The 12970-nt window shown below is 42.9% G+C and overlaps 1 protein-coding gene across 1 annotated transcript in view; it reads right to left on the reverse strand.

Annotated features, from left to right (window-relative positions):
* Positions 1 to 12970, reverse strand: part of CDH23 (cadherin related 23) — a 1814588-nt gene that overhangs the window by 1421702 nt on the left and 379916 nt on the right. The window contains exon 5 of the mRNA XM_029608940.1: positions 1190 to 1237. Within this exon, the coding sequence (XP_029464800.1) occupies positions 1190 to 1237 (48 nt within the window). The remainder of the gene's footprint in view (positions 1 to 1189; positions 1238 to 12970) is intronic.

The raw sequence follows: 12970 nt of genomic DNA on the forward strand, positions 1-12970 counted from the left end.
TGATGCCTTGGCCTCCCTCTCGATAACTGCAGGAGTCACGAACACTGCCTTCACAGCATATCCAGTCAGCCCAAGGTGCGGAATCCAGATTCGGGAACTGAACCCCGATATTTCACTCCTCTGTTTGCAGCACTGCTGCTGAGCCATTGGGTCAGCCCTGTGAGGACTCTGATTCTATCTCAAATCTTAAATGTTTCCAAAAAAAGTATTGCTGTATGTTACGGGCTTCCCTGAACTCTACAGATAAGGCATTGGCACTGCCCTGCCACATGTAATGAAGTGAGTTTTGCATACCGAAAGCAACCAAATAAATTGCACATTGATTGTATATTTAACATTGTGTTGGTATACCTCACCAGCAGAATACATCAAAACCCAACTATGAACCATGATTCTGTGCCAGAAAAATATTAAAATTCAGACCTATTATAAATCATTCATTTTCATCCAGGAAATTTCAACTTTTCATGAATGCATTACTAATGTACTGGCCATGTGATACCTATTGAATTGACAACTCATTGCCTACTGCTAATTCAGCACATTACCAATAAGTGAAATGTAAAGTTTAATGATGTCAACTTGAGACTCCTAAGGTAAGTTAAGAATTAGGTTGCTATTAACTCTCCCTTCCTTTTCCCCACAAACAGAGCCAGTGTTCCTATATTATTATCTATAGCAGGGACTGTCTATCCAACCAAGGGTGAAGGGGAGGGGGAAGGAGGGCACAAGACATCTTGCAACAATGAAACTGGAGTAGATAAGATCCTTTGAAGTACCGGTAGCGTCCCTTCAGTGATTCTTCCCAGAAGAAGCAAGGACGGGAGAAGCTGGGAGCATCCTCTAATCAAAAGCTTTTCTACACAATAGCCCTCAAAATGCATTGATTCCCATGGGTAATGTGCAGGTGTCCACCGGACTCGCCCTCGGTCTGCAGTGAGCTGCCCACAATCTTCCAGCAGAAGCCCTTCCACTTTAACATCTGACTTGTACCAGCCCCTGCACAGGGGGACAAATTCCTAGGAGAACCCGGTATTTAAATCGATGTGGAACTCCCCAAGGCGCTTCTGCAAGGGAAGGCAAGATCTGCTTACACTGATTCCTTCCTTCAGAGCTCTCTTCTCCCTTTCTCATCAGCCCATTCCCTATAAGCCAAGATTTTTACACCATGAAATAAAATCAGACATACCCCTTGGCTGTCACTGACAGAAAATTCGACTGTGAATTCCGATTTAAGCTGCAATGAAAAGAGAAGAAAATAATACCATTAGAAATAGTGTTTGTTTATATTGAGACAGTAGTCCTTTTGGACTTTAGCAAAAAGTATAATTACATGTAAAATATCTTTAAGGGGGGGATCTTGAAGAGAGGAATATAGGGGGTACAATTATAGACAGTTCTAGAATATCACATATTATACATACTAATTACATGAAGCTCACTTATAAAAAAATATATGCATGGATATTATATATATAAATGCAATATTTAATGTGCTAACTATAAATACATTATTTATGGACTTATTAACGGCCTGTTAACTCATGAATGGCAGAGGCCAGAAGGGAGTTATAGAAAAGTTCAGGAGCAGCAGTGTAAGTGAACAGCATATCCACTGTCAGCCCATTAGGCAGTTTGTATATGTAGCACTGCTAGTTTATCGATATTTCTAGCCATCATTTTGCTGCTAATTTTCTGATATCCCAGCGGGCTGTGACTTAAACCTGCTTTTTCTTCCTTGGCATATGTTTTCATTTCCAACAAGCATTGTTACAACTGCCTGGCTAATGTTTAGTCTATATACAAACAGTGCTTTCTGAAAGCTTCATTATTAGCACTGGACAATGCAGCAACAACCATACCGACTATTTATAAAGACGCAGCACAAAACTCACTTCCTATGGACCCACTGTTAGGACTGTCAGTCTCAGTAGGAAATAGTCCAATCCAAGACCCACGGAACAAGCTGAGCCAGTCCGGGTTTTTGCCCCCCTCACCACCTTGCCTGGCTAAATTTGCCATTCTGATTTTTGGGTTTTGGTTTTTGTTTTTTTTTTTTGGGGGGGGGGACGACGACAAGATGCAAGTGCATAAAGGGATAAACCAGAACTGGCTCAGCCTATCAAGATGACATAGTTGGTTTCCCTAAGTCCAGTACACTGCTTGGTGCTCAAAAAGTGATAGAGACATCACCTGAACTTCAAAAGAAATTGGCAGGTCTGTTCTGCTACAATACTTGTCACACTCGTCCTTGGGTCACCGAGGGAAGGGGGTGGCTTTAGGGACTGGGGGGGGGATATAATTGGAAAATATGAACTGTACTATAGCCTTGTTGTGATGTGTTGGGATAATAGTGTTGGAAATGTTTGCCAGTCCATTATGTGGGTAGTTGTATCTTGCTATCAGTTCAATAAAATACAGTTAAGTATAGAATTGAAAAAAAAGATAGGAACTGGCAGGGTGAAGATCAAGCGAGTCTGCCCTGAATTATCATCATCTCCCTTTTCCAATCTTTGGGGGGGGGACTATTTCCAACGGGCAAAAGTTTTGAAAAAGGATCTAAAATAATCAGGATGGCTCTACTCCTCATGACATGAAGTCGGGTGGTCACTGTAAGAGCCGGACAGTTTCCCTTTCTGCAGCAAACACAATCATAGGATGACAGCAGACAATGCCCTCATTAGTTCTTCCCAATTTGCCGGCAGTTCAGTTATGAGGTGGGTTTTCTGGGTGGGAGGGTGGCTCCCACTGAATGTAATCTATGAGCAGCGCTCCACAATCTGGAATGAGGTACCACTGTGTTTTTAAATAAAGCCTGGAAAGATATTTGTGTTTGTTTAAAACAGCAACGACCTCTCAGGCCGTCTCCCTCCAAAGCAAACCAAAGCAGGATAATGCCTGCAAACATCAGGTAAGATGCCGCTCTAAACAGGAACGTTTCAACGTCAGGCCAAAGTCCCTTTAAAGTACTTGTCCAGCTGTTCAACTTTTCCAGAGGAAAGCAGGACTCTAACAGTCACATAGTTAAAAAAATAAAATTGCCTACTTACAGCTATTTTCCCCATGGAAATAGTGTGTGGTGAAGTATATTACAGAAATGTCCATATCACTCATGCTGCATATCCTGTATTACAGCCATCTGAACTGATGGTTGAGCGAAAGAACAGACTCTGCTGTATTTGCTTTAAAACTGCTGCAGCCATTCCGGTGCTGTTACAGTTAGCATCTGGCTCCATTTTATCCGCACAGGCCAAGAGGTTCTACCCCACTGCATATACGGTTTTGTAGCCCTGCTCCTCTTGTGTTGTTTTCACGCAGAGACTGTTCTGCGCCAGGATGAACACAGTTAATGCAATATTTTGCTCCCTGTTCTTTCCGCACTGTGGAACTATACCAGGATTAAACATGGCATAGTTTCTGTTCAGATTTAGTTCTGGAATGGACTATAAAACTCTAATCACGTTCATTTAGTGCAGCACCTATTACTCCTGGAATAACTAATCTAGGAGCAAAACTCCCTCCCCTTCCCCCCCCCCCCCCCCAGTGAAGGATTAGTAACCTTGCATTAATGTGCACTACCCCCCGGTTCATTGTGCCATGTGAATTCAAACAATTATTTTTTTTATTTTGAATGCAAAGAGGGATTTAATATAGCCCAAAGCTGCTCGCAGACCAAAATGAACAGAGTGACTGAGTGCGGTGTAAGTGTGGTGGGTGTATGTGTGTCCACATTAAATGGGGCTGTTGTTAACCCTACAGTACCACCATATGTTGTTCCCAATTAAGTTTAATTATGAACATTAATAACCTGCACTATGCCGGAACTAAGCAGTTCCACCAATGAACTTCAGTTCTGAGTCTGACCTGAGGCTCTCCCTGCTAGAGACTGCTATGGACTGAATAATTGATTCATGCCTGAGCTCAAAGTAAGTTTAGGCCTCTGCCCTCCTCATTATGCTGCATAGAACTGCTGTAAGATTATTGCACGCTGAAGTAAAAAATATAATAAGGTTGACAGTGCAATCTAGTAGTCAAGAGTACAAAGAACCCTGAGGGTTTGATGTCTCTCTAAGGGAGTTCATTATGTGCTCTTCGGCAAATCATTTAACCTCCTTGTGCAAAAATCTTAAACTACAAGGTTTTTAGGGAGGGTATCTTACGGTTGTAGCACTAGATGTGAATGGAAGCCTGAATCCAATGGTTTGTGTGGAAATCCAGCATTCTTGGATACTTCCAGCAATAGTAGCAGCAGCATCAGTAGCAGTAGTAGTACTGGTAGTGGTGGTAGAAATAGTAGTACTAGTAATAATAGTAGTAGTAGTGGTAGTAGTAGAAGCATTTCTCCCCAGCGTGTCATGAGGCCGATATACTAAACTTCATTAACATTGGATGTTAGCACACACCACTGTGATATTTAATGCCAAATTAATGGACAATGTTAATGAGATGCAAACGAGACACAGATGGTAAAGCATATGTGGATGGTAACGTAAAAGCTTAACTAGACAGCAGGAAGATGTAGTTAAGCTTTTTTGTATGAATGCATCTTGCACATTTTAACGCACGTTACTTTTCACCATGCTCATAGGTAATGAGCTATTTAACATACTTTTACATCTCATTATGTAATTAGCATAGATTTTGGTGTTAACATTAACACAAACTAGTTTACGTATATTAACAGCATTGTTAATATGAGTTAACCATTTGCATGAGTGTTAACTCAGTTTGGTGCATTGGTCCCACTGTCTAGAACAACTGTTTCTGTCAGCAGATTAGCTTACATTTATTTATTTATTTATTTATGTAATTCTTTTATATACCGACCTTCATGACGAATGTCATATCAAATCGGTTTACATGGAACTTGGGGCTAACACTCTTAACAACCATTTAACAATAGAGCAATCAGAGGAGGCAAAGTTACATTTAACAAGGAATTACTGTGAACCAATTTAACAAGGAATTGTGAACCAATTACCATCATGAGCCAGATATACTAATGGCTTTTTTCCATTTTGTTTCTATGGGTAAAAATGCTTAGCACATAGGTTCATTAGCGGTCAGAAGGATATACAAAAGATAATTACATTACATTTCCCCCTTCTGTCTCACCATTGTTATTAGAAAAGGACCATTCATGGTGTCCATGCATCATTCTTTCTATAAAATGAACACATATAAGCCCAAATCAGATTGTGAAAGCTTTAAACTCACAACAGCTGAAGTTGCACAGTGATGACATCACCAGAGATAAACACTGGCATTTTACTGGATGTGAGCACTGCAGTCAGAGATCCAGCACATCTGAACTCAACATGTGAACATGGACCCCCTCCTCCCTGGCAATGCCAGCAGCTAGATTGTAATCTGCCAAGGAAAACAAGCAATATTTCATACAATTTTTTACTCCCTCCCTCATCTTTTCTACTTTCTTTCTTTTCATCCCGTCTCTCCTAGTTGCTAGATCAATTGACAAAGGATTCTAGTTGGGCAGTACTGATGTTTAGGGGCCTATGCAATAAAAAAAAAAAACAATGCTAAAAAAATGTAGTATGTGCTTTGGTAAAAATGTAGCATGCAAGCTAAAGCAGCTTTGGAAAAAGATTATGTGTGTGTGGTTGCTACAAAAGTGTCTTGCATGCATGTTAACTCAATAATGTAGACTGCATGCTACCTGCCTCTGAAAATCCCCATGATAACCAGCCTGAAGTGAAAGAGATTCCTCTTTTACCAAAATCCCTCAAGGGCTATCTGATCCCCAACCCCATGTGCTTCAGCATGCCCACCAAGCCATTATTGTATAGCATGCTATTGTTTGTGCATGCTAAATGGCCTTGGGTATGCACACTAACATTTCTTGCAGAGCTCCCCCACTGTCAATGCTACAACCCAGAAATGAGTTACCTTTGGGTTATAAAATAAAGAACAGCATTAGAGTGCAAAATGTATTTATTTATTTATAACTTTTATATACCGAGGTTCAATTAACAGAATTAATTATCACTTCTGTTTACATTACAACCAGCAAACGACAACAATGACATAGTCTTGTCTTACATTGAACAAGGTGGAGAAAACTGGAACTTGGGATAAAACAGTGAACGTGTTTTGAATTACATTGAACAGAGTGGAGATAAAACTTGTAAAAACAACATATGGGAGAAGGTGAAGTGAAAGCGTGGTGAGATGTACTCAAAGGGTGAAAAAAACCGGTATGGCGGGGTTGGTTAAAGGGGTGAGAAGGGGATGAAAATGGCGGCTTTGTTACAAATACTTAGGATACTTGAGGGAACGCTTAGGTCAGCGTTGGGGAAGAGGTACTGATGTTCATTAAACATGAGAGGGATCTGGGAATGCATTTCTAGCTCCTGATGCAACATTACGTACAGAAAAGGTTTTAGAACTAGAGAATACTTTAATAGCTAAAGAGAAGTCCGCTGAAGCCATCTTGGATAATGTCTCTAAATTAGAACTGCAATTGTGGGGTGCGCCATTCACAATCTCAAGGTTGTAGAGCTAAAGATAACAGCCACCAATAAGCGACTGAAAGTGGATCAGAATGCTCTGAGAATTAAAAATTGTTTGTACAATTGATTTTTCTAAATTTCATGCAGTTTCAGGTATGGAACTCTTTAAGGTGGTGCGCATACAGATTCCCAGAGAAAGCCTGCTGTTGAAAGCGTGGACTCTTGAGCCAGCTTGCGAGTAAGATGAGCTACTGAGGAAGCCAACAGTGGCACTCGTAGCCGGGAGGCGAACTGGACTAGTAGACCTGACAGGAACTTCACTTATACCAGCCCTCGTTCCCCACAGGTTGAGCCCTTGGGTGCCGGGACCGGCAGGTCTTAGGTGCAGGTCTCCTAGAGAAGACGGTCCAGTGGGCAGTCTGAGTCAGGGCAGGCAGAAGACTGGAGAGACGAAGATGGTCCAGGAGTCGAGGCAGGCAGCAAAGGAGCAGCACGAGAAACCAGGCCAGAGGTTGGGGCAGGCAGCAGACAAACTGAAGACAGAAGGCATGCCAAGGGTCAGTGTGGGCAGCAGACAGAAGACTCCAGGAGCCAGGCCGAGGTCAGAACCGGAGAATCAAGCGAAGACAGGAGCGGAGTCAGGAAGACAGGAACGCTGAAGCAGGATCGGGAACAGCAACTAGCTTACTTGGAGAGTCGACCTGTTGCCAAGGCAAGGTAGAGGTGTTTGAAGTGGACTATATGTAGGCCTCTGAGGATGATGTCAGGTTGGGGGCCGGGCCGAGGTTTCCCGCCGTGGCCCCTTTAAATTCTGGGCTTCTGCGTGCGCGCGCGCCTAAGGGGCGGAGTTTCCAGCCGCGTTTGGCGGCATCTACCTTGTGGGGAGAAAACCGAAGAAAAGCCCCGCCGCGGGTCGGCCCGGCACGGGGAAGTCAATGGGGAGCCTCTGAGACTTGTAAGGGAAGGGGGGGCCCGGCCACAGACAGCCGCGGCCGGGTTTCCCAACATCTGCTTCCTATACGTAAGGCTTTCTATTTGTCTTTTCAAGTTGTTTCTGAAAAGGAGAAATCATTTTTGCCAATTTACATTTTTTAAATCCTCACTGGAGTTACTCCCCCAGAATAGGACCCTATGATCTTGTTTCTTTTGGAACCAAACAAAGAATGAGTGATGTACTTCACTCACTAGCTAAAATGAAGAACCTAGCTAAAATGTTTATGAGAGCAAAAGTCAGGTTACTGCCTGCAGTGTTGATGGAACTCACTGTGTGACTGACAGGGATCCCAGGCCACCCCAGTAGCTAAGGATGAGGGGCGGGTGGTAAGGACTGGTATAATTGCCAGGGAGACCAGCCGAAGAGCCCATGCAGGCAGCACTGAGTGGAGCTGCCAGCAGCCCAGGTGGGAGTTAGATGGAAACATAGTAAATGCAGAGGCGTTACACCTAAAGTTAACACCTCTGCATGTGGGTGACCTGCACGGAGCGGCAGTTACTACCACCTGTAACAGAAGGCAAGGGATGCGTAAAATGTGAAGGAAAGGGAAAAAGGGGAGTGGAGGGGAGAGTAGGGGGTACGGAAGGGAAATGAAAGTGGGGAGGGCGAGAACATGGAAAGAGAGAGGATACATGGGGAAAAATACTGAGCTTCTCTATTCAGTCCTACTCCTAACTCATACACACACACAGAACCCCACACACTCACAAAGTCACACAAGCATACACATGCACATACACAACCCCCCCCCCCCACACACACACACACTCACATAACCCCACACACTCACACACACAAACATACACACACATACACACACACATACACACACACAACCCCACACACTCACAAAGTCACACAAGCATACACACACATGCACATACACAACCCCCCCCACACACACACACACAAACATACACACACATACACACACACAACCCCACACACTCACACACACACACACAAACATACACACACATACACACACACACATACACACACACAACCCCACACACTCACAAAGTCACGCAATCATACACACCCCCTACCCATTTACCCCCTCCCTAAAGCACTCATACTCCTCCTCCTACACCAAACTCAACCCCACCCGCCAGAAAGCCCCATTTGGAGACCTATTAGGGGCGCTATAAAGTGCCTTGGGGGAGGCTTTCATAGGAGGGGATTCCTGGGGTGGGGGCATTGAATTGAAGACCGGCTTCACACTTCTCCCTCTAAGCTTCCTTTCATTTAATACCAGAATTCCCTACTTGTTTATAATATTCTGTCTGTGTTCTGGGATCCTCAGCAGCTTTCTGATTTCCTAAGAAACCACAGTTAGCAGTGTCAGTCAAATTCATAATCTTTAAGTGAGATTACCTCTGTAACCTTGGATGAGTTATGAGGGAGTTTATTTACATTTGGAAATTTGTATTTTTTATTTTTGAGACAACTTGCAAGAAGTATCATTTGGATATATCTGCTTTACTGTACATTGATGAGTACATTACATTACATTACACTGATGATTTCTTCCATTGTTGTTGTTCTTTTATATCTGTGGATCTCTTTCTTCGATTCCTATTACCTTTGTAGTTTATTTATGGGATGTTTTTGGCATTTTGATACTTTCTGTGGAGTTCTTTTGTAGTATGCATATTGTTTAATTGCATATATAATAAAATAAAAAGAAAATGAAAAACAAAGTTGCCAATCATTAAGACAAGAGAGTGAGGACAGTCAGAGAAATGTTAGGATGCACAGAGAGAGTTATAACCAGAAAAAAAGAAGTTGACAATAATACTTTTTTTTTTTACAGCCCATTGGTGAGGCCTCATCTAGAGAACAGCATCAAGTTCTGGAGCTCACATCTCCAAAAAAGAGGCAGACCAGAGGAGAGCTATTAAAATGTCTCAGTGACGTCACCCTAAACTATCTGAGGTAAGACGAAAGGATCTAAATATCTATTCCTTGGAGTAGTTGTTCTTAAAACTGCCCTCAGAGACCCCTAAGCCAGTTGGGTTTTCAGGATATCACAATGAGCAGGCATGAGATATATCTGCATGCATTGTGTCATTTGTATGTAAATACTGTATCTCAAGCTTATTCATTGTGGACATCCTGAAAACTGAACTGGACTAGGGGTCCCTGAGGACAGGTTTGGGCCCCACTGCCCTAGAGGAAAATAGGGACAGTTGTGATATGACAAAAACATTCACAAACTTCAAAAATTTAAATAATGCTCACAGGCAAGTGTTTTTCAGTGTAAATGAATCTCTTAGAACAAGGAGGTTTAACGAAGGTAAAGTGAGGACTCATAGCAGCACATTTCTTCACAGAAACGAGGGTGACTATAAGACAGCCTTCCATGGAGGCAAAAAATGTCTAAGAATTCAAGAAAGCATGAGGTAAGCACATAGGATTAGTGAGGAAATGAGAGTAAAAGGAAGAGATGGGGGGGAAAATGGGAATACTGGATAAGACTTACAAACGCTATCTGCTATTAACATTTTAGGCTTAAAGACGGTCCCAAAATTTGCAATCAGTGGTCCTAGTCCAAAATAATAAGAATCCAGGAAATCAGAGAAAAATGATAAGGTCCCCAATCATATGGGATACCTTTACAGGTACTCTTCTATGGAATAAGAGTGACATTCCACCCTGGAATTCCAGAAGCTTGTGCAACATCCACCTGTAGCAAGATTTGTTTTATATAGGAATGGTGAAAGGGATTTTTCCAATTATAGAAAACATAATCTATACTATGCTTGTGATTTGCGATTCAAATTTTGGGGGAAAATTGGTAATAACACGCATACGTTAACTGGCAAATATACATTTAAGACCTAATTTTTGAATGGCTGGCGCATGTTAAAACTGAGAGACATGCGCATGGCCGGCCCCCGCGCGAGGCACAGGCTTTTTCAAAGGCCCGCAGCCACGCACGCATCTCTCGGTATGTGCCGAAGACCAGCTTCAGAAAAAAGGGGCGGACTGGGGCGGGGTCTGGACAGGGCGTGGGTGGGCTGGGACAGCGCCATTAGGTGCTGCCTCGCTAAAGTGTACACCAGCAGCCGGTCAGCCAACGCAACCTACTACTGCTCCATAGAGCAGGTAAGTATAAAAACAACAACAAAAGAAAGATAGCTAGAGGGGTTTTAGAGGTCAGGGAGGAGAGGGAAAAGAGAGGCAGGTTAGCTAGGGGGTTTAGGAAGTTCCCTCCCAGTCCGCTCCTTTATTAGAGCGGATTGGGAGCGAGCCGGGGAAAGGCCCTATTGCGTTATCATGCACGTCTTACATTAACCCCCTTATGTGCACGAGCCGGCACTCACGTGCACATATGCGCCGATATAAAATTGGGCATGCATGTGTGCGTGGGCAGCGGATTTTATAGCATGTACACGTCAGTACGCACATGGTATAAAATTGGTGCGTCCATGGATGCCCACGCACATGTTTTAAAATTAACCTTGTAAGTTACATCAATTGTCAAAGTGGACTTATGCACATAAATCTTCTTTGAAAATGATCCCGTCAAAACTAAACATATACAATTGCATCTGCTATTTAGTGCACATAGTTCCAAGAGAATACATGTGCACAATTTTTGCAATCAAAAAGTATGCATGGAAGTGCCAATCCCACCCAGACTCCACCCCCTGGAATGCCTCTCCCCTAAGCATATAAAGGTGTATGCATTCTGCGTGTATGCGTATTAATTTTACATGAGTATTGGAAGTGCTATTTTCTTAAGGGCAATTTCTGTCAGTTTACCACTATTTTAGCTGTAGAAATTCTGGGGGTCATTTTCAAAGGAGTTATTATTATTATTTATTATTATTTAACATTTTTATATACCGGCATTCGTAGGACACATCATGTAAATTTACGCATGTAAATGTGACATACTATCGTAGCAATTTTCAAAAGCTATTTACTCGAGTAAAGTGCACTTACTTGAGTAAATCCTATGGACAATTCAATGGCATATATTGTAGCAATTTTGAAAAGCCCACTTACTTGAGTAAAGTGTATTTACTTGAGCAAAAACCAGTTTTGCTCGAGTAAATGCTTTTTAAAATCTACCCCTCTTTGAATATTGCCCTCTTCAAGGGTAATTTTAAAACACCATTCACAGTGGTTAAGTCTGGAGGATATTCACTAAATTCTATGAAAGGGGAGGATTGGTGAGCAAATTAATGGAACTGCTGCTAAAACAGAGGATAGGGCAGTTTCTGGAATTCAATGGATTACATAATCCGAGGCAGCATGGTTTTACTAGAGGTAAATCTTTTCAGATGAATCTGATCAATTTCTTTGATTGGGTGACCAGGGAGTTGGATCAAAGGAGAGCACTAGACATAGGGCCTCATTTTCTAAAGTATCGCAGGCCTGCGATACTTTAGAAAATTGCGCTACTGGGGGGCGGGGGGTCGGGCGGGGGGCGGTCCTGCGCTAGCCGGCAGCGATTGCACCGCCGCGTGTAGTTATTGGGCGCGAAATAGGCAGCTAAAAGGCACTTACCTTTTCGCTGTGTGCGCCGTCGTCGCGGAGTTGGCCACGGTGATGCCCCGACTCCTCCTCTTCCAGGGCCGACTCCGCCCCGATTTCAGTAGCGCAGGCCTGCGCTACTTTCGCTAGCTATCGCAGACTTGCACTAACAGCGCAAGCCTGCGATAGCTTTGGAAAATGAGGCCCATAGTGTACTTCGATTTCAATAAGACCTTTGCCATGGTTCCGCACAAGAAACTTATAAATTTAGTGCCCTTAGTATGGAACCTACAGTGACTGACTCGATTAGAAATTGGTTGAGTGGAAGGTGACAAAGGGTAGTGGTAGTGGTAATGGAGTTCACTTAGAAGAGGGGGGCGCTACTACTCGTATGCCTCAGGGATCAGTCCTGGGAAGAAATGTCAGGAAAAATGTGTCTTTTTGCCACGATATGAAAATGTGCAACAGGGTAGACAGCCAGGAAGGTGTGGAAAACATGGGGAGGGATCTAGAGAATGATCCAGAAACTAACAGCTAAAATGTAATGTTAAAAACGCACAGTAATGCATTTAGGATGGCAAAAACCCAAGGGAGAGGTACAGTATTGTAAGTGAAATTATTCTAAGCACAAAAGAAGAGTAGAATCTGGGTGTGATTATATCTGATGATTTAAGGTGGCCAAGCAGGTGGATATAGTGATAGCAAAAACCAGAAAAATGCTTGGCTTTATAGAGAGAAGAATGGACAGCAGAAAAAGGGAAGAGATATTGCCCCTGTATTTGGTCCCTGGTGTGACCTCATTTGGAATACTGTGCACAATTCTGAAGACCATATCTTCAAAAGGATATAAAACAGCTGGAGCTGGTCTAGAGGGTGTCTACTAAAATGATCAGAGTAACATAGTTATGATGGCAGATAAAAGACCATCTAGTCCACCCAGTCTGCCCTACAAGTTCCCTATGGTGGTAACTGCTGCTTCGTGCAGGTTACTCCCATGTTTCTGTTAAGGGTAGTAACT

This window comes from Rhinatrema bivittatum, chromosome 7 (genome assembly GCF_901001135.1).
Source record: "Rhinatrema bivittatum chromosome 7, aRhiBiv1.1, whole genome shotgun sequence".
NCBI classification, from domain to species: domain Eukaryota; kingdom Metazoa; phylum Chordata; class Amphibia; order Gymnophiona; family Rhinatrematidae; genus Rhinatrema; species Rhinatrema bivittatum.